This window comes from Entamoeba dispar, genomic scaffold, assembly GCF_000209125.1.
Source record: "Entamoeba dispar SAW760 scf_1105229463601 genomic scaffold, whole genome shotgun sequence".
Lineage (NCBI taxonomy): Eukaryota > Evosea > Mastigamoebida > Endamoebidae > Entamoeba > Entamoeba dispar.
In genome coordinates this window covers 33,695-55,259 of record NW_001855774.1, presented here as the reverse complement: position 1 = coordinate 55,259, position 21,565 = coordinate 33,695, and the positions used below count along the sequence as shown (strand labels likewise).

Below are 21,565 nucleotides of genomic sequence, written 5' to 3'. Positions count from 1 at the left end.
TCAATTAAAATGCTTCCTCTCTCTACTGCATCACTACATGACTCATTACTACCAATTTCAAATTTCGGTATTTTTATTTTAGTTAAAAATTGTTCGTACTTATATTTTACTTGATCAAGTAATTTCTCAAGTTCAGTTGTTTCTGCAACTAGTGTATTATATTCGATATTTTCTGGTTCCCCTTGCATTTGGTTCTATTTTTGTATTTTTAGTGCAAGAAAGAGGTTAAATAGCAAATAATAATTAAATTTTAAGTTATTGTATTTTGTTATGTAACTCTCTAGAATGTAATGATGGCAAAAATGATGTTTGTCAGTATTATTTTATATATTCATTTTTATAGATTTAAATGTGACACATCAGAAACATCACATAAAATCCTAAAATAAATCTAAACTTCGAATCCTCTAGTTATAGTCTGATTATGTTGTTACTATTAATTAGAAAATATCTTAATCAATATTGTAAGAATATCAGTGGTTATTAATTATGATGACTGATATCATTGATAATGAAGTGTAGCTATTTATAAAGATGAAAGTATTATTTTCTTGTTATAGTACACGTAATTTAATAATATACATATTATCAATGAAAAAGGATATGATTATTACGGTTGATGTTAAAATGAAAATTAATCATAGTAATATAATGATAATGAAATATTCTTCTTAAAGTATGAAAGTGAAGATAAATTTTAATACTCATTAAAATAAAATATAATTTAAATGGTGAATATTTAAATCAGAGATATCTGAAATACTTTATTGTAAAATAATTAAAGAAATGAAATTCTCACATTTCAACAACTAAAAGCTAAGAACAAACTAATAGATAATGAATGTACAATGTTAAAACAAATAATCTGCATTGAATAATGAACAACAGAAAATAAAACTATTAACATTTAATTATTTCCTTTTTATTTTATCATTTTCAATATATTTACATAAATTAATTTTTATATTATTATAAAAGAAAATCAGTTAATTAATGAATACGTAAACAAAAAAAATAAAAATATTAAAGAGGTTTTAAATAATGATATTATTTAACATCAATTATAAATCAAAAACTTTTGTCAGTAATTAAATTTAAATAATTCAATTATTTATTTTAATTATAATATTTATAAATAATATTTTATTTTTAAGAAAAAATCAAAAAGTCAACAAAGAGGAATTTTTATATCCTATTTTTCATTTTTATCTAGAAAGAAGAATCTTTTAAGTCTATAAAAATATAAATTAACAAATTATTACATGAACAATGTATCATTCAATCCAAATGATTTCTTTATATCAGATAATTTAATATTGTTTTGGTTAATAGTTACCCGTTTATCATTTATAACTTTGTCAAACAAAAAAGAATTTACAGCTTTCCCAAGTTCCATCATTTTTGTTTGATTCATTAAATATACATCTTTATAATATATACGAGTAATTCTTTCCATTTGATGTGATTTTTTTGATTTTCTTGATGGTTTTGATTCAAACCAGAATCCGTACTCAAGACAAAGATCGAAAAGAAAGTTTTGTGTAAATATTCTCTTGTTCTTTTCATATCTTCTCGTTGAAGTAGTTTGACTAACTCCTCCTGCAACTTCTTTCTTCATAATTAATTGACTCTGAGTATCTGCAAGTTTCGCAACTTCTATTTCTTGTTGATCTATATAAAGATTAACTAAGCGTGGCATAGTAACAGTAACTTTTGATTGTTTTCCTGGATGTTCTAATGAAAAAGAACATTTAGAATTCATTAAACAAAGTAATACTGCTTGTTGGTAACTCTCAAGATTCTTCATTTCTCTCTTTTTAAGAGTATACTTGGCTTCATCTTTTTTAAATTTTTTTCTTTCAGATCCATGAGATTGTTGACAGCTTATAGATTTTTCATCCTGAGATATACAAAAATCATTCTTTGATGATTGAATCTGAACTGAGTCCATTAACGAATTAATAAATGAGGTTAGATCTATTACTCAGGGTTTATATTATAATACCATGCCATGTAATACTTGTGCCAACCAAATACTATATATAACCAAATTATTTGTTAAGAACATTTCAAAAGAACTAGGTAGAATATTCAATGATTTATTCTTTCAATATTTTTAAATAAAAAAGAATTAGCCTCATCTTTCGAACAAGTTTTTTTTTATGGTTTTTCTATACCTTTTATTTTTTTTTTTGTTTTTTTAGGCTTTCTTTTTGCTTATTCATACCATATTTACTTTTTATTTTTAAAAATGATTTTTTTGAAACATACTAGACATGAAAGTAATGCAATTTTTCTATAAAAATAAAAATAATTTAACTTTAGATTTTTAATTTAAAGTTATTCAATTTAAAATAATATATAACCCCTAAAAATAATAGAACTTTCTTCATTTTTTTCTCACTTTAATCAATTTTGTGAACCATTTTTCTTTCCAATAAAATTCATGATATCCTTTATTCGATTATAGAAGTGTTTCTTTTTTTTTACAAAACCAAAATTATTGTCTCTCAAGATGATAAAAATCTCTATTTCCTTTAATTTTTTCCTAATTGTAGCATATTTTCTCAAAAAAAACTTATATTATTCCTCTTATTTTTTATCTTATAAATAAATAATTAATTAATTATAATGAAATAGTTATTTATTCTTCATTCTTTACTTCATTAATACCTCGGTTTGTATTTCTATTATTTTTTATGAAATTTACAACAAAAATAAAAAAATTTTATTCATAATCATTTGAATTATACTTCATTCATTAAAAAATCATTTTTATACTAGAATCTTGAAACTTTTAGTTAAATAAAAGAAGTTAATTTCGTTTAAAAAAAAACTGAAATCAAATCATTAAAAGATTAATATAATTATTCTACAATTTTTTACAGTTATAAAAATACAAATTATCTTTTTTTTCAATTACTTTCCAAAATTGATAAAGGACATATTATTTTTTTAACTATTAACTAACCTTTTGAACCTTGTACTAACTAGATCTAGTGTATGTTACTGGTCTTTCTCATTAGATAAAATTTATTTTCTTCTATTATTATATTAGTTTATAAATGATTCGAAGGTAGCACTTCAGAGACACCACACACAACACTAAAATATTTCCTTCCTTCGATTCCCCCAGTTATGGACTAGTTATGACATTGCGTTTGGTTAGAAAAACATCTTAATCAACACTACAAGAATAACAGCATTTATTAATTACAATGATGGGATATCATTGACAATAAACGAATGGGATTTATAAAGATGTTATTATTACTTAATATGATACAAATATATTTGATAATATAAAATTATCAAAGGAAAAGGGTCTTATGGTTGAGGCTAAAAAGAATATTAACCCATAGTAATACAATAGTAATTATATATTCTCCTTAAATTAAGAAAATAAAGAAGAAGAAATTTAAACCCATCAAAATCAAAAAGAAATTTAATAATGAATATTTAAATAAGGGATGTTTAAAATACTCTATTCTACATCAAAAACGAGAAAATGAAATTCTCACAGTTCACCAACTAAAATTAAAGAATAAGCCAATAGTTGAAGAACAAATACTTTTAAAGCGAAGGGACGGGATTATTTAATCTCCGCTGAGCAAGGAACAAAAGAAAATATTTCTATTAATACTTAATTATTTACTTTTTATTTATATTTGTTATAAATTGTAAATCCATATTATAAATTTTATTGTTTATAAGTAAATAACAAAATTATTTGAAATTCCTTTAATATTAAGTGAAATTCAAAAATAATATAAAATAGTATAAACCAAAACAAAACATTTTAATTTTAGAATCAAATAGGACATATCTACTTTTTAAGATGAAAATTTTTAGATGCAGGTTATACAAGAAGGTATATTGAAGGTGATTTCTATTGGATTAGAACCTGAAGACTTTTTTGAGTCAAAGTACCAAAAGATTGTATATTCTTTTGGTGGATTTTGTGATATGATTAAAAACCAAGGACTTGAATTAAATTCTAAGGCTAATGAAAGAGTCACCGGATATACTAACCTTCTTATTGTAGGTGTTTGCATTTTTTCATCAATAATATTATCATATAATAAGACACATGGAGTTTATCAATCAATGAATAAATTTTGGATGACCATTTTTAATTTGGCTTTATCTGTTGGGGCGTTTTTTGGTTTTGTTGTTCATATATTTGCTATTCCTTCAGATATTCTTGAAGGGCTTTGGTATTGCCTTTATGTCTTTTTGATTATAGCTTTGATGTTGAGATTTTTCCAAGTGTTTTGGGATTGTAGTGTAGTTACATTTATTTTAATGTTACCTGGATTAATAGTTTTTGGTTATCTTGATATTATTGCTTGTTGGTATTATGACAAATTCCTTTTCATTGGAATTTATGTTCTCTTTTTTGGACTGTTTATGGGACTAACTCATTTTATTCATATTTGTACTCGTAGTAATAAATATATTCTTTATTCTTTTAGTGATTTAATTGGACTTATATCTGTTATTGTTCAAATAACTTCTATTAGATATGGAAGTTGGGATAAAAATGGGTTTTTCCATCTTGGAGTTTCCGTTTACGTATTAATGAATACAATTTCATTTATTGTAATCTCTTTATCATCTTCAAAAGAAAGAAAAGTGAAATTAGATTGAAGAGTTAATGGTTGATTCAATTATTTTATACAGTTTTTTTAGTTATTAAATATTATTTTGATAATTGGTATTAGTATTTAGTTAAAGAAAAAAAACATTAACAAGACAAACTAATTAATTTTCTCAGTATAAATCAATAAACAATTTTTGAGGTTCAAAACAAATCTTGTTTCTCTTATTTTTTTTAAGATAATAGTTTCAGATGCAAAAAATCGGTGAAGGTATCTTAACTGTGCTTAAAATTTCTATTAACCCTTTTAAGTTTATTGCAACAAAGTGGAAAAAAATTCATTTTGCATTTAAAGGGTTTTTTGATCTAATTGAAAATCATCAAATTGAATTAAACTATAGTCCAAATGAACGAGTAACTGGATTTACTAATCTCCTTATTGCATGTTTTTGTATTCTTTCATTCATAGTACTAATATTTGCAAAAACACGTGGTTCACATAATTTAATTAACAAAATATGGATGATGTGTTTTGATATAACACTTTCTATTGGAGCAACATTAGGATTTATTATTCATGGATTAAAAATACCAGGTGGAATTATTGGGGGACTTTGGTATTGTCTTTATGTTTTTTTATTGATAGCTTTAATGTTTAGATTTTTTCAAGCATTTTGGGATTGTAATAAAAAGACATGTCTTTGGATGACACCATTTTTAATTATTTTAGCTTATATTCATCTTATTGCTTGTTGGAAATATAATACATTCCTTTATATTGGATCATATGCTATTCTCTTTGGTTTTATTATGGGAATTACTCAACTTGTTTTTATATTTACTCGTAATTCAGGATATGTTCTTCATCTTATTGCTGATTTTGTAGCACTTGGAGCTTTTATATTTGAAGCAACTAATTTTCGATTTGAAGATTGGGACCAAAATGGGTTTTTCCATTTAGGAATTTGTCTTTATGTGTTAATGAGTACATTTGCATTTGTTGCTTCACTTCCACCAATTGTTGATCCTAAAGAAAGAGAATTAGAACTTAAAGAAATTAAAGGAATAGAAGATTCATTTGAATATCAAAAACTTCCAGAAAGTTTTGATTCAGTTAATTAATTTTATTTTCAATTCTTTTTGAAGGAATAGTAAATACACAACTTATCTTTTAGTTTGGTCCAAATTTAATAAATATTGGGTGCCATTCTATTAAAATGAAATCATAAAATATCAATTAATAAACTTTCATTCTTCCACTAATAACAATGTAATCCACGTCTTTCCAAATGGCAATGACTGGTATCTTTTTAACAAATCAAATCACAAAAAATCAACTTCGATGAACTACTTGAACCCTTTCAATCTTTAAATTTGTTCAATTTCAAACCAATTAATAATGCAAGCCACTGGAAAACCACACTCAAAAACTACTAAATCTAAAAAGTCAGGTTCAAAAGCTAATAAAAAACCAACAACTTCAAGTGTTAAACCAACTACACCAACTACACCAGTTGACCCATCAGTAATTCCACCTGAAATTAAAGAACCAACTGAAACTTTATCTACTATGTATAAAGATGAAAAGTGCTTCCCAGAAGGAGAAAATATGCAATATACACAAGAATGGAATTTACAAAGATTCACAAGTGCTGAAGCCAGAGAACGTGAAAGAGCATTAATTGATATTGAAGATTATAGAAAAGCTGCAGCAATTCATAAAAGTGTTAGACAATGGGCTCAACAATGGATTAAACCAGGAATGTCAGATCTTTTTGTTGCAGAAAATATTGAGAGAAAAGTTAGAGAAGAATGTGAAGTTGATGGAGTAAATACTACAGAACGAGGTATGGCTTTTCCTTGTGGCCTTTCTGTAAATTCATGTGCAGCACATTTCACACCAAATCCAAACGATCCATTATCATTCTATAAAACTGATGATGTTGTTAAAATTGACTTTGGGGTACATGTTAATGGACATTTAATTGATTCAGCTTTCACTATGACTTGGGACCCTACTTTACAACCAATTCTTGATTGTGCTAAAGACGCTACTAATACAGGTATTAAAAATATTGGTGTTGATGTTAGATTATGTGATATAGGTGATGCTATTGAAGAAGTTATGAACAGTTATGAAGTTGAAATTAAAGGAAAAACTTATCAATTACAACCAGTAAGAAATCTTTCTGGACATATGGTTGGTTCATATGCAGTTCATGCTGGTAAGTCTATTCCAATTTGTAAAGGTGGACCTCAAACTAAAATGGAAGAAGGTGAGGTTTATGCTCTTGAAACATTTGCTACTACTGGAAGAGGGCGTGTTGATGATTCAGGACCTGCTTCTCATTATATGGTTGATGCTAATGCATTTGATTATCCAGTTAGAGATGGAAATGCAAAGAGATTACTTCGTGCACTTGATGCTAATTTCAAGACATTAGCTTTTTGTAGAAGATATGTTGATAAAATTGGATTTGCTAAATGGCAAATGCCATTTAAATTCCTTGTTGATGATGGATGTGTTAATCCATATCCACCATTATCAGATTGTCATGGAAGTTATGTTGCACAATTTGAACATACCATTTATCTTAAGCCAACTTGTAAAGAAGTTCTTTCAAGAAGTTTTGATTATTAAATTCATTCTGGCTTGTTATATTTGATATTCTTTCTTTTTTGAATTTAAAATATATATTATTTTCATTATAACGATCTTTTGTTGATTTGTGAATATAAAGAAATATAGTTTTATTATGATTAATTTATTATATAGAATATAACTAAAATAAAAAAAATAGGTTTATAGAAAAAGAACTATTAGAAAGTTAAAAAGAAAAGAAATAAAAAAACCTAGTATTTCTTATAAACCCCAGATCTAATCAAATCAGTTGTCAACGTCCATGGCTAGCACCAAAAAGATTGAACTTTATATCCCAAGACACTGGTTTGTTTATACTTATAATCTTATTTATTAAAGTAAAGTAGTAAGAGTATTAACTTTGTAGTTCTGTTACTCATACTTTGATCGCTGCCGATGATCATGCTGCTGTTCAAATTTTAATCCCACACGTTAATGAAAATGGTGTTATTTTACCAGAATCAACTGTTTACACTGTTAAAGGAAGTGTCAGAAAGGATGGAATTTCTGATCATTCACTCAATAGACAATTCCAAAAGGACGGATTTCTTAAGACCGTTGTTCCAAAGAACATGATGATCTAATTGACGTTGTCTGATTTTTTTATGACTTGATTACTTTTTCTCTTTTTTGTTATTTTTTTTTTGTTTTTAAAACATAAATTTAAAATGTTATTAATAATTTTTATTTTGTTATTTTATTTTTGTTTATTTAAAATTTGTTATTTAATTTGTATCAAGGAATTTACTCTGGTTAGTTTTATATTTCTCAAAAAAATTGGATGGATAAGACAAATAGTTTTTGAATTAATTTAATGTAAAAGAAAAATATTTTTGAGAAATTTTATCATTGTAATTTTATCATTGGCATTTTTTTAAATAAATATTTTTATTCTGTAGATCTTGAATGCAACTGGAAAAGTCAAAAAAAAAATAATAAAAGTAAAATACGAAATTATAAATGGAAGAAAAATCCATAGAAAAATCGTTACCATTTGAAAATAGGAATTAAATTTTTTTTAAAATTATTTTTATGGCTACCACATCATCATACTTTTTAGAAAAAAATATTTTTCTTTATCATAAATATGTTTATAAAGCATTTACTTTTTTTATTTTCTTTCAATGGTTTAACGAAGTCATTCTTTTTTAAAAAAAAACTAACTTACTAGATTAAATAAAATAAATCTAATTTCAAGAAAAGGAAATGATAAAAAAGAAAAATACAAAGAATCTTATAGAAGCTTTCAATAAAGGAGTCATACTAAAAATATCACATCTCAGAATTAATTTTTTTAAAGATGGAACTATAAATTCACTTATCAAAAAAATCACTCTCTATTTCATCAAATGAACCCATCATGTCAATTTTTTGTTCCTATAGTAGTTCGTCCATCTGCCAATTATTCGTTTTCGTTTGTTGTTTGGTTAATAAAAAGAAATAGAATAAAAGTATTTATTTTTTTTAGAGCTTCTACTGGTAATTCTCCTTCTGAACATCTTATCGATGAAGAAAATCTTCCAGTTCCTCCTCGTTCAGCACAGCCAGTGCCATTTGAGTCAGTTAATTCATGTTATTGTAATGAATGTATATTTGAAAGTAATGAAAGTGAAGAAGAGTGTCTTGATGATAGTTTATTTGATTCAGTTTTTTAATAATTAATTATTGTATAATTGACTTGTTGATTGCATTTTAAGGAAATTTTTTTCTAAAAATATATTTTTTAAAGTCCACTTCGGTTGTATCGCATTTTTTTATTAATGTCATAGTTTCATATTATACATTTTTAGTTTTGAATAAGAAACTATTAACATAAAGAAAAAATAAATAAATTTTAACTTATCGTATTTCTTATTTCTTATCGATTGCAATTAAATAAAAAAAATTAGTCTAAAGATGATATTTATTTTTATTTATGTTTTCACTGTTTTGAGAAGTTACAATATTATAACTATTGTTAGTTTCTTCATCACTCTCTGTATCACCAGAGTCTTTAATTAATGTGTTAGGTTGTGAGTGTACATCCTTGAAACTACTACTACTATGTAAGTAATACCTATTACCTTTCACTTGTCTGATTTGCAATGTCCTTATTATTCTTCTCTATAATTTTCTATCTTATTTATTGTGATTAAGTGAATAAAAATAAATATAAATTATCACTTTTAGAAAGAATGGTTAATAAAAATAAATATCTGTCAAAAAATAAATAAGTTGTGATAAAAAGTATTTAAGAACTCTTCTAGTGAGTGTGGCTATGTGTACTATAATTCTATTCATATGTTCAATATATAAATTATAAGAAATTAATAAAAATATTAAATAAAAATAAACATAACAAGATTTAGTCAATACCAAACCGTTATGTGACTAGGATAAAACAAAAACAAGTAAGATAAATGAGAACATTATGATTTTAATTATCATATTACCATTTCAAAATATACTACTTATAAAATAATTATTTAAATTAAATAGAAACTAAAATAAACTAATCAAAAGTTCTGTATTTGTTATATAAATATTTCATTCAAACTCTTTTTTCATTATTTGTCTTTCTCTTTCACTAACAGTATTTCAAAATTAGTTGTGTTATTACTTGTCTCTGTTAGGGGTTGTAAAAATGAATATAGTTATCGTAATAATAGGATAATCAATAAACTGAAATAAAATTTGAATTACAGTAAAATGGGGATTTTATTAAAGGGTATGAGTACAAATGAAATAATAAAAAAAGGTCAAGACAATAAAACAACAACATTAGTACGTTTAAAGAAAATTAAATAAAGGAATAGACTACTTAGTTTTGTAATGCACTATATTAATTTTAGTTGAACACTACAAAAATATATTTAATATTATTTCATAAATTATTATTGATAAAAGTGAATAAGTGATATTCTTTTTTTAATTTAAGTAATAGAAGTTAATTTCTTGACTTCAATACTACATTACAATTCTTTATTAAAACTTTAAATTTATAATTGTTTTGTATCATCAATATGAATTATCTATATTGTTAGTTAAATCGATCTACTTTAACAGAAACCGTCTTGTCAGCTAGGGCTATGTTCTTACATTATTTTATTGATTAAAACTTACAAAGTATTGCTTAAGATAGTCCATACAATTTTTAAGATGTTGGTTGTAAAATATTAATATTAACTAACCAACTAATAGTTCTTCTATTTTATGCGTATGTTCCTAACTGTTTTTCAATAATTATGCACTACAATTTATAATTTTACTACTTAAAATCTTCCTCTGTGGGTTATGTCACTAAATTTCTCTAGGCACTGTAACAACAGTCAACGTGAAATTTATTATCCAAAGAAACAAATAAACATTATTTTGTTATAACAAATTATTATTAAGCGTTTTATCATCAAAATAGCTCCTATACAGTTTTTATTAGTCATCACTCTCAAAAGATAAAGCATTCTAAATTATGAGAATAAACAAATGTGGTTGTTGGTTGAATTATTTATGTAGTTTGTTCACACAATAATAAAGGGTCATAACATTTTATATTCAAAAGGTTTTATTATTTAAAATAAGTTTTAGCTTAATAAGTCAGGAATCTTGATACTCTTATACATAGACAAAGTACTAAATATAGTTTGATACTAACCAACATTGTTAAGAACTTGGTATTGATATCACAGTAGTTGAATGTGTATAACATCATAATTTGTTGGCTCATATTTTTCATTGAGAAGTGATTAATGTCTTGAGTTTATTTTTATTGGGTTTAATAGAAAAATCACTTTTATTCTTATTTCTTTTTATTATTTAATAAAATAACGCAATGAATATGAATATTTCAAATAAAATAAAACAAGAATGAAATATGACCATTTTTTATATTCACCATTTCATTTATTGATAGATGAAATGTTCATATTCATTTATTGATTTTATTTTATATTCTTTTTTAGTTTTTATATTTCAAATAAATAATAATGAATAAAAATTATTTCATTTCAATTACAATAATTCGTTCTGGTGTGAAATATTCTGGATATTGTTTTCCACAAAGTGCATTTGTTATTCCTTTATATGAAAATGATTGTTGATTACAATATGATTTTGTTTTATCATTTTCTTTATAAACAATAATATCGCCATATCCAAATCCAAACAACCAATCATATAATTGATCATTTAAATAAAATGCATGTTGTGAATCTTTAATAATATCAAATTTCGTCATTTCTTTTATTCTTCCTTTTGATTTTAATGAAAATAAAAATGAATTTGGATCATTTATATAATCTTCAACTTCATCAATTTTCACATTAACATATCCTCCAAATTTATTTCCATCTGTATCTTCAATAATAATTATTATATGTTCTTTATTTATTATTCTTTGATCAAATACTGATGTGTTCATATTCCAATCATCAATTTCTAAATCAAATAATATATTGGATACTTTTCTATTTGTCCATTCTTCTATTTGTTTCATTTCTTCAATTGTATTCATTCCTTTCATTACTCTTAATCTTTCTTCTTTTATCATTCTCTCTTTTTCTTCTTTTCTTCCTCTCTAAATAATCACTATAATATGTTTTCCATTCTTCTTTCTTTTTGTTAAATGATTCTGTGATTTTATCTTTTTCTTCTGGTGTTCTGAATATTTTTTTTTTCATGACCTTTTCTTCTTTCGAAATGATTGTATTGATTATTTCATTTCGTGTTTTACTTAGTATTTCTTCATCTGAATTACATTCTTCTATTATTTTGTTCATTTGATTCTTTATTATTTCTATTGTTTTATTTGTTTCTTGACTTTTTTCTATTACTTTTTTTCTTCTTCTTTCTGTTTCATCAATCCTATCAATTATTCCTTCTCCTCTTTTAATAGCTTCTAAATATGTTTCATTGTATTTCAAATATTTCATTTTTAATACTTCCTAAATAATATTGATAATGTTTATTAATATCACCAATTGATTGTTGAATATTTGGAAGTGTTTCTATTTCTTCTTTAAAGAAACGAGTGTTCTTATTTATTAACTCATCCATTTTAATTTAATAAATATCAGATTAAAATCAGATAATTAAATACTTAAATACATATTTATAACATTATTTTATTTATTATTTTATCATTTTAATAAATGTCATTTCATTTTTTATTATTTTAAATAACAATAATATATAATAAAATTAATAATAAAATAATAATATTTAATATTATTGTTATTTATCTATAATTAGTTCATTTTTATGATGTTGTCTTTTTATCATCACTATATGAAACAATAGTCTAATAAAGACATCACTGTAATATGGAATAAACAAATACGCGAAAGTTGGTTGAAGATATCATAAATAATATATATGTAACAGATCAAGAAAATAAACTATTTTATTAATTGATATGACTATTGTTACAAATTACAATATTAATAGAACATATTTGAAGAAAAGAAATATGTATAAAGAATTAAAAAAAAATAAGCTAATGAAAATAAAGAAAGTAAGAGATATTAAAATAAATCAAGTAGTAATATCTACAAATTAATTAATAAATTCAAAGGGCATTAAATTACTAAAAGAATTAAAGATTGAAATAGACATGATAAAAGCAGTTAAAAAACTTGTAGTCAAAAACATGAAAGATATCTTGGAACATTGTTTCCACAATAACATAAACCGTAGAGATACTAGATAGTGACTGTTATTTGATTAGTCTCTGGTTAGTCAAGAACATAGAAACGAATTCTATAAATACTAATGAACTGCTTTATATTTAATTTGTGTTTAAAATTAAAAAAATATTGAAATCAGTCAAAAACATAATATTTTCAAAAACAAAAATTCAAAGAAGAAAGAAAAAGTAGATATATAATTTCTTATTGAATAAAAACAAAAAAGAAGAATAGAAAGAAGATGAAAAAGGGAAGAAAATTAACCAAGTTAGACAAGGTGATTACAAAAGTCTTTTAGCGAAACGTCTTTCAACTTTGCAATGTCTAATAACAGAATTTCTTGCTCTTGGATTCAAACCAGAAAGGACTTTAGTTAATAAACTTTTTGTTGAACTGATTTTTGAATCAACACGAACAATTTTTTTTCTTAATTCCTGGACTACTTTTTTTAATTGAGCTTTTGCCTTTGTACATCCAGCATTGAACATATCTTCATAAGTAGCATCAAGAGCATCTAAAAGTCTTCTTCTAATATCTTCTAAATTCTCAATACGGGAATCAATCATTGAAACTTTTTGCTCAGCGATTTCCTTTTCAACAGCAGAAACTCCAAAATATGGATATGCATTAATGCATATGATAAGTGCAAAAATGAATACAGCCTTCATTACTAAAATAATACAATTATAGTTTCTTTTTTTTTTAGTTCAGCTGATTTTTCATATTTTTTTATTTTTTTTTTATTTTTTCTTTTTTTATTTGGTGCTTTTTGGACAAATCTTGTTTATCTATTTTTAAATATTTTATAGTTCTTCTAATTTCCCATATTTTTTATATAAACAAAACGTAATAAAGATTAAATTAAAATTTTGAAGAAGCTAAATAACTAGTCATGTTTTTTTATTGATTTTTGAAAATAATTGAAAAAGATTTACAAATTAAATAACATTATAAATAATAATTAAATAACAAAATAATTCTTTTATCGATAAAACAAAAAATAATTTCACACTCGAAGACAATTGAATTATTGTGAATTCTTAGCATCTCTTAATCTTCTAACTGTGGATCTAACAGTAGCACCAGAAATGGTAGAGAGTGTGTAAGCTCCACCAGCAATTTGTTTTCCACATCCTTTGCACTCCCAAATTCCACAAGCAGTTCTTCTTACAGCCTCCTTACAGCAGAATGGGCAAACATATTTAGAGTGTTGGGCAATTTCGATTTTCTTGATGACTTTACGAAGAGAAGCACCATATCTAGTTCCATATTTTCCGACAATTCCTACCTTCTTTGTTCTACGAGCCTAATTAACAATTATTATTTTATTCTTTTTAACTTTAATCAAACTTATGTTACTTAAACAAACCATCGATGTGTGTGCAAGAGTTTTTAGTTCAAGGGTTTCTTTTTTCCCTTTTGATTAGTTACTATTTTTTTAATTATAAAATTACTATTTATTATTATTTTCATTTTTCATTGAATTATATTTTTGTTGTTTAGTAAATCACTTAGTTTTTATTTATTTCTCTCATTTTCTCTTTAATTTAAATGATTTGAATATAAAAATTTTGATATTAAATTTTTCATATCAGCCCTTTTTACACAATAACAATCATAAAAACTTGAAATAAGAACGACTAACAAATTAATTTATAGTATTAATAAAGTTAATTGCTAATTTGTGTTAGTCACTTTGTAAACATATAACTTAATGCAAAGAATAATTTTTTGAAAGAAGGAATGAATCTTGTTAATAGTTTTAATAACTTAGTGTTATAAAAAAAATGTGTTATTGAATTTTGTTTTTACTTTTAAATAAGGATTATTCATCAAATTATCTTAATACTTTCTTTTTTTTTTTATAAAAAGGAAAATAAAAAACAAGTTCAACTGATATCTGTTTCTGTTAAACATGGTTAAAGTGACAGATATTTAGCGTTTTATTAAATAAATTGAATAAGAAAAATTATCAGTTGAAAATAAACACAACAAAGTATTAACAAACTTGTTTGTTTACTACCTTTCATAATTAAGGTTTTGTAGTTGTTTGTTGTGCCAAACAACTAAATATTTAAAATATTTTATTTTTAAACGATATAACAAAAGAATGTACTTAAAGAATGAAAAAATTATATCTTTTTTAGAAGCGTCATTTTAATATCGAATGTAATTTATTTAATTATGAGAAACTTATACAATTTTTTGGGAGGAAAATGGTTAGTCAAACACTGTGTCCTATAACTTTCTAATTTAATTACACTACTCCCCTCAAGGTTTATTGTTTTTGATAAAATCATACATTTAATCAGTTTAAACATTATTGTACTTTCCATTAATGAATTTTTAAATAAAAATGTTTCAAAGAGAATTTTAATAGAAACTTATTATGTTAAGTTAGATGGACAAGAAAAAGAATAAGAAGAATTAAAGAAAATGTAGAATGAAAAGAAGAAATGAGTAGAATTGGATAATTAAATAATTGAAAAATTGAGAAAAATAGTTTATAAACAGAAAAAGAAAAAGATAAAAGAGAAAAAAAGATTTTTCAGAAAGAAAAGAGACAAATAAAGAAAAGTTTAAGAACTTAAAAAGATAAAAATAATAAGAAAAAGAATAGTTAAAAAAGTTAAAGAAAATAATTAAAAGGTGAATAAATCAGAGTTAATCCAGAAATTTCATTGAAAGGTTGGGTTGTATGTGATGGAGAAGAAGGTTTTTAAAAAAGAAAATAAAATAAGCCCACTTTCCATTTTTGGAGAGCAAGAAGGTGTTATATTAGAATCAGAAATAAAAAAGTATCGTGTCTTAAAGATAGTTGGATGGGGAACATTTGGGATTGTTGTTGGTGTGATAGATGAAGAACAACATATATTTGCTATTAAACGGGTATTAGAAGACCCAAGACTAAAAGTTTGTTTTTATAAATTATCTTTGAGTTTATGACAATAAAATATGAAATGAATAAATAAAGATATTAATGGATATAGAATAGGGAATTAAAAATTATGAAAGAGTTAAAACACCCTAATATAGTAGAATTATTAGACTATTTTTATACAACATTATCTAATGTTTGTTTTTCTTAAGTTATTATTATATAAGTGTTCTATTCTTAATTGAGAAAGAAGTAATGTTTTTGCTGTTAATAACCTCTAACAATTAAATGAATGAGAATTTTTTATTTAACATAACGAATTAAATGCTAACACTTTGCAGTATAATGAACCATGTTTAAATTTAGTTACTGAATGCTATCCTGAAAATCTTCACCAAATGTTACATGATTATGCAGTGGAACAATTACCAATTCCATTAAGACATGCACGGTTATTCACATATCAACTATGTAGAGGATTAAGTTATATACACTCAAAGGGAATATGTCATCGAGACTTAAAGCCACAAAATATCTTAGTTAATAGACAAAACTTAGAATTAAAAATATGTGACTTTGGAGCGGCTAAAATCCTTGAAGCAAACCAACCAAATACTGCATATATCTGTACAAGATATTATAGAGCACCAGAACTAATATTTGGGTGTGTTGATTATACTACTTCAATTGATATATGGAGTGTTGGATGTATTGTTGCAGAGTTATTAACTGGTCAAATACTTTTTCGAGGAATGACGACTTCAGATCAATTAGGGAAAATTATCGCCATTATTGGTTCTCCTTCAGTTGAACAAGTCTTGGCTATGAACCCAAATTCTCCATATACTAAAATTCCTCGTATTAATGGAAAGGGAATGGATGAAGTATTAATGTATACTGATTCTCCTGATAATGCATATGAATTATTAGAAAGTATTCTTCAGTTTGATCCATCAAAAAGACCAAGTGCTATGGAAATTATGTTACATGACTTCTGTAAAGATATGTTTAGAGAATTAATGAAACGAGATGGAATTGGAGAATGGACTAATTATAATGTGGATGAATGGTCAATAGCTGATGAAAGAAACATGGTAGATAGAATGAAAGAATTCTGTATGTTAGAGAAGAGGAGAAAAGAGAGATATTCAAAAAAATGATGTGTTTTTAAATATATCTTGATTGGATCTGTGTCTTGTCATTTTTAATTTAGTTTAAATTTAATTTTTTTAAATTAAATAAACAATGAAGAAAAATGAAAAAGGAATATTTTTAATTATTTAAAAAAAAAGTAGTTTATTTGTTTAATTTGAAACTTAAAAATTATTTCATAATTGAACTCATAACTTAAGTTTATGGAGAGTGAAATTCAATTAGCACATTTTAGAAAAATACATTATATTGTTATGACTATATTCTTAATTTTATTCTTTTTATTTACAATAATATTAGGAATATTTGGACCTTCAGAATATTCTTTAAAAACACAAAGTGGTTTTAAATCAGTAGAAGGAGATGGGTTTCAATTTACATTACCTGAATTAAATAAGAATGAATTAGAATTAAAGGTAATGTATCAACAAAAGATAAGTATTAATAATAATTATAACATGACAGTATATGAAAAAAAGTCACAAGCTATTGAAGTAAATTTTATTGATAAAGATGATAAAATTAATGAAACTAAAATATTTAATTTTACATGTACATATAGAAAAGATATTATTTGTGGTAGAGTAGAAATTATTGAACAAAAAGTATATAGAAAAGGAAAAGGTATAATTTCATTAAAATTAATTGACAATGAACAACAAGATGATATTAAAGTTTTAGGGAATCTTAATATATTTACTTCAACAGATAGATATACACAAATTAATATATTATATTCATTAATTGTATTTAGTATATCTGTAATTATTTTTATTGTCTATGTTATTATAGAATTAAGATATTTACAAAAGAAAGGAAGATTTAATGGATTACAATTAATGAATGGGTTATTAGTATTTGCTGTTATTGGTCATACATTTCCATGGAATGCTGTTGCTTATTCAATTCAATGGATTGGAGTTTTTGCATTAAGTAAAGCATCTTATTCAGTATTTAATATTGTATTTATTTGTTATTTATTCTTTATGCTTGATTCATTTATGAAAGTTTGTTTTTATATATTTAATATACATGAATAATAAAATTAAAAAAAATATTAAATTCATTTAATTAGCAAAATGGAACTTCATCAAAAAAAGTAGTTTGGATAACACGAGTATTACTATTATCTATTTTTGTTGTTTGTAGATTAATAAATACAACCCTTCACGCCGTATGCTCAGTTCAAAATGTATTAATTCCAAAAAATACTCTTCATGATGCTTCAATGTTTTTTGATGTTATTGAAGGGTTATTATATTTCTTCCTTTATTCATGGGCATTATATCATCTCGCTATGACATATAATAAAGTAACCATTCCTGTTATTCAAAAACAGTTAAATTATTTTGCTGCATGTACTGCTTTATTTTTATTAGTACTTATTTTCTTATTATTCTTTTCAGGTATTATTTCTGAAGAAACAACTTTTGCTACATACTTTGAAAATGGAAGTATGGTTGTTTATTTAATATCAATGTTATGTGCTTTTTTACCTTCATTATCTCCGGTAAAAAATGAATGGTCAATATTTTATAATGAAATGGATGACGACCAACCATTATATGATGAAGAAGACTAAATAACTTTATATAAATTCAAATCTATTGTCGGTTTATTTTCTCATTAAAATAAACAATAAAACAAATAAAATATTTTTCAATCGATTGATTTACAAAAGAAGATAAATGGAGTAACCCTTTTTTGTTTAAGAACTAAATTTTCAAATAAAAAAAATAAAATAATAAAATTAATTATTATTTTTAGTTTCTAATATAATGAAAAGGAGTTAAGAAAGAATTAAAAAAGAATTGTTAATTTAACTGGTTATTGTTTTAGTTAATGTCTCTTCCTAATCACCGCGAAGTATCTACAGAATTTATTAATGAAATTGTGTATTATGCTTGTGTTGGGGGACATATAAATGAAATGAGTCCATCTATTTTATTATTTAATTTCGGAGATAGAACAGTTACTATCTATCCAGAATCTTCTTTCTATACACCAGATGGACCAACTTCAGAAGAGTTTTTGTTTTCTTCTTTTGATTGTGCATCAACTGTTCATAGTCAAGATATAACAATTATTAAAATTGAATTTTATACAACAAAAAATTTATTTATTCGAACAAATAATGTGAGTGATCATAATGCGTTATTTACAATATTTAGAACTATCACAAGAAATATTAGAACTTTATTCAGAAAAGATTTTTTAGCTTTAGATTGGCAAGAAAAAATTAAAACTTTTGATTGTACTTTCAGAGGTAAAACTGATCCTTTAGAATTCACTATTTATAATGGAACTATAACAATTTCTTATAAAAAATTAAAAATTCCTTGTATTGTTATTCCAATGGATTCTACAGTTACTATTTCTCGTAGAAATTCTTTACATATAACTTCTACTTTAAGAAAAGTATTTCTTTCACTTTCTTTAGATGATTTAAATGAATCAATTTCATTATTAGCAAATTGTAGACACAGAATTGTTCCACCTCCTAAAGTTATTACAGATCCACGAGCTGGTAGATTATCAGAGTTAGTAAGTTATGCACAACAATTAGTAGATGAAGATGAATTATATCCAGAAGAATGTCTTGAACATTTTGATGAACTTTGTGAAGTTTTAAAATACATTGGAAAAAAGAAATATGCAACAAAACAACAAAAAATAGATTATATGAATGAAAAATTAATAAAAAAAGAAAAGGACGAAACAACTCCAGAATTTAAAGAAGATGATTTAATGCAATATGTTTCTCAAACTAATCCATTCTTAGAAGTAAGAAGACTTGAGTCAATTGGTAAAGGTGGATTTGGTGAAGTTTTTAGAGCACAACGAAAATCAGATGGTAGTATTCTTGCATTAAAAGTATTAAAACATACAATAAAAGAAAGGTATTCAAAATTAGGACAAGAAATTGCACGAATGGCATTATGGAAACATGAATTTTTAATAAAAATTGATAAATGTTATTTATTTGAAAATAGGGTTTATATTACAATGCCATATTGTAATTGTGGAAGTGTTAAACAAGTAGTTAAAGATAAAAGTCATGTATTTACATTATGTGATGTTTCGTATGTTATTCAGTGTTTATTAATGGCGCTTGAATATATTCATTCTCAAGGGTTTATTCATAGAGATATTAAACCTGCAAATATATTAATGATGGATGATGGAGGAGTGAAATTAATTGATTTTGGATTAGTTGTACGAAAATCATTAAAGCCTCATACTCGTTCTGGTTCAAAACAATATATGGCACCTGAAGTTGTATTACAAAAAATTTATGATGAAAAAGCAGATATTTGGAGTGTGGGGTGTGTTGCTCAAGAATTAGCTGAAGGTAAAAGTCCTTATAGAGAAGACGGTATTGTTAAATTATTATTTAGAACTGTTACTAATGGAGCTATGGGTTTAAGAAGAATTAAATATTGGGATAATATATTTGTAGACTTTGTAGAACAATGTTTTATTTATAACCCAGAAAAGAGGTGTTCTGCAACTCAACTTTTGAAGCATCCATTTATTGAGTGGGCACCAACAAGTTATTTCTACAAAAAATATCATCATATTGAAAGTAATTAAACTTAATAATGTTTTATATTTATTTTCAAAATTTTTAATTTATTCTTTTTTAGAATTAAAAGAAAAAGAATAATTAAAAACAATAAATATTACACTAAAATGAAAATAAAAGAGAAATGACAATCATAACAGTAATCAATTTAGATAGGTCCATTTCCAAATACATCATCATTAAATGAATTCATTGGAATATTTGGATCATTAATATCAATAGATTCTTGTTGAATAGTTCTTGGATCAATTTCAGCTGGTTTCAACATTCTTGGATCAGCAACAAAAACAAGATTTGGATTTCCAGTAAGTTTTCTAGCAATCCATAAAAATGGTCTTTCGAAATTATAATTTGATTTAGCTGAAACATCATAATATTGTAAATTCTTCTTTCTATGGAATGTAATTTGTCTTTGTTTAACTTTTCTATCTTTTACATCGCATTTATTACCAACAAGAACAATTGGAATACCTTCACACACACGAACAAGATCTTTATACCATGTTGCAACATTTTTATAAGTGTCTCTTGATGTAACATCAAACATAATAATTGCACAATGTGCTTGAACATAATATCCATCTTTTAATCCTCCAAATTTTTCTTGTCCAGCAGTATCCCAAACTTCAAATCTAATTGGTCCACAATTTGTATTAAAAAGCATTGGATGAACATCTACACCAATGGTTGGAATATATTTCTTTTCAAATTCTCCTGAAAGATGTCTTTTAACAAATGTAGTTTTTCCTGTTCCTCCATCACCTACAATAACAAGTTTAAATGTTGGAATACCGTCTGGTTGTTGCATTATGTTTTAAAAGTTCTACACATCCCCTTTAAATATAATAAAACAACCCTCAGGGTTCACTTCTATTTTCTTTTTTACTTTTTCATTGACTTTATAGTTTTTCTTTAATTATTTTTTACTTCTTTTTGTTTCTTAATATTTCACAAAAAAATTCATATCTTTTTGTTTTTTTAAAATCATTACAAAATCTTATAATTCTTTTTAATGAACATATTAATTAGATTTATCTTATTGTTTGAA

General features: G+C 24.5%; 12 protein-coding genes across 12 annotated transcripts in view, besides 37 other annotated features; 7 read left to right on the top strand and 5 right to left on the bottom strand.

The window, feature by feature from the left end:
- The first annotated feature begins 341 nt into the window (after nt 1–341).
- Nucleotides 342–926: a repeat region.
- Nucleotides 927–938: 12 nt separating this feature from the next.
- Nucleotides 939–1,161: a sequence feature (AT_rich).
- A 72-nt stretch (nt 1,162–1,233) lies between these two features.
- Nucleotides 1,234–1,261: a sequence feature (AT_rich).
- Nucleotides 1,259–1,951, bottom strand: EDI_335270 (uncharacterized protein; the record flags this gene model as incomplete). The annotated part of the gene is made up of 1 exon (XM_001741158.1): nt 1,259–1,951. One exon carries the CDS (start codon nt 1,949–1,951, stop codon nt 1,259–1,261), a length of 693 nt encoding a protein of 230 aa, XP_001741210.1.
- Nucleotides 1,952–2,153: 202 nt separating this feature from the next.
- Nucleotides 2,154–2,247: a microsatellite.
- A 42-nt stretch (nt 2,248–2,289) lies between these two features.
- Nucleotides 2,290–2,365: a sequence feature (AT_rich).
- A 227-nt stretch (nt 2,366–2,592) lies between these two features.
- Nucleotides 2,593–2,649: a sequence feature (AT_rich).
- A 39-nt stretch (nt 2,650–2,688) lies between these two features.
- Nucleotides 2,689–2,733: a sequence feature (AT_rich).
- Nucleotides 2,734–3,067: 334 nt separating this feature from the next.
- Nucleotides 3,068–3,662: a repeat region.
- A 26-nt stretch (nt 3,663–3,688) lies between these two features.
- Nucleotides 3,689–3,777: a sequence feature (AT_rich).
- A 75-nt stretch (nt 3,778–3,852) lies between these two features.
- EDI_335260 (uncharacterized protein) lies at nt 3,853–4,650 on the top strand (the record flags this gene model as incomplete). Its single annotated transcript, XM_001741157.1, has 1 exon — nt 3,853–4,650. The coding sequence occupies one exon, from the start codon at nt 3,853–3,855 to the stop codon at nt 4,648–4,650; it is 798 nt and encodes a 265-aa protein (XP_001741209.1).
- A 202-nt stretch (nt 4,651–4,852) lies between these two features.
- Nucleotides 4,853–5,722, top strand: EDI_335250 (uncharacterized protein; the record flags this gene model as incomplete). Its single annotated transcript, XM_001741156.1, has 1 exon — nt 4,853–5,722. The coding sequence occupies one exon, from the start codon at nt 4,853–4,855 to the stop codon at nt 5,720–5,722; it is 870 nt and encodes a 289-aa protein (XP_001741208.1).
- Nucleotides 5,723–5,999: 277 nt separating this feature from the next.
- EDI_335240 (methionine aminopeptidase, putative) lies at nt 6,000–7,241 on the top strand (the record flags this gene model as incomplete). The annotated part of the gene is made up of 1 exon (XM_001741155.1): nt 6,000–7,241. One exon carries the CDS (start codon nt 6,000–6,002, stop codon nt 7,239–7,241), a length of 1,242 nt encoding a protein of 413 aa, XP_001741207.1.
- Nucleotides 7,242–7,282: 41 nt separating this feature from the next.
- Nucleotides 7,283–7,312: a sequence feature (AT_rich).
- A 20-nt stretch (nt 7,313–7,332) lies between these two features.
- Nucleotides 7,333–7,400: a sequence feature (AT_rich).
- A 103-nt stretch (nt 7,401–7,503) lies between these two features.
- Nucleotides 7,504–7,825, top strand: EDI_335230 (40S ribosomal protein S21, putative; the record flags this gene model as incomplete). Its single annotated transcript, XM_001741154.1, has 2 exons — nt 7,504–7,547; nt 7,609–7,825. 2 exons carry the CDS (start codon nt 7,504–7,506, stop codon nt 7,823–7,825), a joined length of 261 nt encoding a protein of 86 aa, XP_001741206.1.
- Nucleotides 7,826–7,859: 34 nt separating this feature from the next.
- Nucleotides 7,860–7,950: a microsatellite.
- A 159-nt stretch (nt 7,951–8,109) lies between these two features.
- Nucleotides 8,110–8,134: a sequence feature (AT_rich).
- A 112-nt stretch (nt 8,135–8,246) lies between these two features.
- Nucleotides 8,247–8,275: a sequence feature (AT_rich).
- Nucleotides 8,276–8,888: 613 nt separating this feature from the next.
- Nucleotides 8,889–8,916: a sequence feature (AT_rich).
- A 23-nt stretch (nt 8,917–8,939) lies between these two features.
- Nucleotides 8,940–8,969: a sequence feature (AT_rich).
- Nucleotides 8,970–9,379: 410 nt separating this feature from the next.
- Nucleotides 9,380–9,401: a sequence feature (AT_rich).
- A 126-nt stretch (nt 9,402–9,527) lies between these two features.
- Nucleotides 9,528–9,574: a sequence feature (AT_rich).
- A 117-nt stretch (nt 9,575–9,691) lies between these two features.
- Nucleotides 9,692–9,718: a sequence feature (AT_rich).
- A 365-nt stretch (nt 9,719–10,083) lies between these two features.
- Nucleotides 10,084–10,119: a sequence feature (AT_rich).
- Nucleotides 10,120–11,008: 889 nt separating this feature from the next.
- Nucleotides 11,009–12,434: a repeat region.
- Nucleotides 12,435–12,495: 61 nt separating this feature from the next.
- Nucleotides 12,496–12,998: a repeat region.
- Nucleotides 12,999–13,182: 184 nt separating this feature from the next.
- On the bottom strand, nt 13,183–13,569 carry EDI_335210 (uncharacterized protein; the record flags this gene model as incomplete). Its single annotated transcript, XM_001741153.1, has 1 exon — nt 13,183–13,569. The coding sequence occupies one exon, from the start codon at nt 13,567–13,569 to the stop codon at nt 13,183–13,185; it is 387 nt and encodes a 128-aa protein (XP_001741205.1).
- Nucleotides 13,570–13,625: 56 nt separating this feature from the next.
- Nucleotides 13,626–13,662: a microsatellite.
- Nucleotides 13,663–13,796: 134 nt separating this feature from the next.
- Nucleotides 13,797–13,880: a sequence feature (AT_rich).
- Nucleotides 13,881–13,928: 48 nt separating this feature from the next.
- Nucleotides 13,929–14,374, bottom strand: EDI_335200 (60S ribosomal protein L37A, putative; the record flags this gene model as incomplete). The annotated part of the gene is made up of 3 exons (XM_001741152.1): nt 13,929–14,207; nt 14,271–14,317; nt 14,356–14,374. 3 exons carry the CDS (start codon nt 14,372–14,374, stop codon nt 13,929–13,931), a joined length of 345 nt encoding a protein of 114 aa, XP_001741204.1.
- Nucleotides 14,333–14,451: a microsatellite.
- A 9-nt stretch (nt 14,452–14,460) lies between these two features.
- Nucleotides 14,461–14,488: a sequence feature (AT_rich).
- A 480-nt stretch (nt 14,489–14,968) lies between these two features.
- Nucleotides 14,969–14,996: a sequence feature (AT_rich).
- A 304-nt stretch (nt 14,997–15,300) lies between these two features.
- Nucleotides 15,301–15,357: a microsatellite.
- Nucleotides 15,358–15,409: 52 nt separating this feature from the next.
- Nucleotides 15,410–15,549: a microsatellite.
- Nucleotides 15,550–15,604: 55 nt separating this feature from the next.
- On the top strand, nt 15,605–16,939 carry EDI_335190 (protein kinase gsk3, putative; the record flags this gene model as incomplete). The annotated part of the gene is made up of 3 exons (XM_001741151.1): nt 15,605–15,814; nt 15,892–15,975; nt 16,121–16,939. 3 exons carry the CDS (start codon nt 15,605–15,607, stop codon nt 16,937–16,939), a joined length of 1,113 nt encoding a protein of 370 aa, XP_001741203.1.
- A 40-nt stretch (nt 16,940–16,979) lies between these two features.
- Nucleotides 16,980–17,108: a sequence feature (AT_rich).
- A 26-nt stretch (nt 17,109–17,134) lies between these two features.
- Nucleotides 17,135–18,513, top strand: EDI_335180 (uncharacterized protein; the record flags this gene model as incomplete). Its single annotated transcript, XM_001741150.1, has 2 exons — nt 17,135–17,938; nt 18,007–18,513. 2 exons carry the CDS (start codon nt 17,135–17,137, stop codon nt 18,511–18,513), a joined length of 1,311 nt encoding a protein of 436 aa, XP_001741202.1.
- Nucleotides 17,652–17,707: a sequence feature (AT_rich).
- Nucleotides 17,944–18,005: a sequence feature (AT_rich).
- Nucleotides 18,514–18,556: 43 nt separating the features above from the next.
- Nucleotides 18,557–18,591: a sequence feature (AT_rich).
- Nucleotides 18,592–18,647: 56 nt separating this feature from the next.
- Nucleotides 18,648–18,697: a sequence feature (AT_rich).
- Nucleotides 18,698–18,773: 76 nt separating this feature from the next.
- Nucleotides 18,774–20,525, top strand: EDI_335170 (mitogen-activated protein kinase kinase, putative; the record flags this gene model as incomplete). Its single annotated transcript, XM_001741149.1, has 1 exon — nt 18,774–20,525. One exon carries the CDS (start codon nt 18,774–18,776, stop codon nt 20,523–20,525), a length of 1,752 nt encoding a protein of 583 aa, XP_001741201.1.
- Nucleotides 19,013–19,055: a sequence feature (AT_rich).
- Nucleotides 19,882–19,916: a sequence feature (AT_rich).
- Nucleotides 20,519–20,617: a sequence feature (AT_rich).
- A 48-nt stretch (nt 20,618–20,665) lies between these two features.
- Nucleotides 20,666–21,325, bottom strand: EDI_335160 (GTP-binding nuclear protein ran-1, putative; the record flags this gene model as incomplete). Its single annotated transcript, XM_001741148.1, has 1 exon — nt 20,666–21,325. The coding sequence occupies one exon, from the start codon at nt 21,323–21,325 to the stop codon at nt 20,666–20,668; it is 660 nt and encodes a 219-aa protein (XP_001741200.1).
- A 74-nt stretch (nt 21,326–21,399) lies between these two features.
- Nucleotides 21,400–21,565, bottom strand: part of EDI_335150 (uncharacterized protein) — a gene marked incomplete at both ends in the record, with an annotated part of 1,535 nt that continues 1,369 nt past the window's right edge. The window contains one exon of the mRNA XM_001741147.1: nt 21,400–21,414. Within this exon, the coding sequence (XP_001741199.1) occupies nt 21,400–21,414 (15 nt within the window). The remainder of the gene's footprint in view (nt 21,415–21,565) is intronic.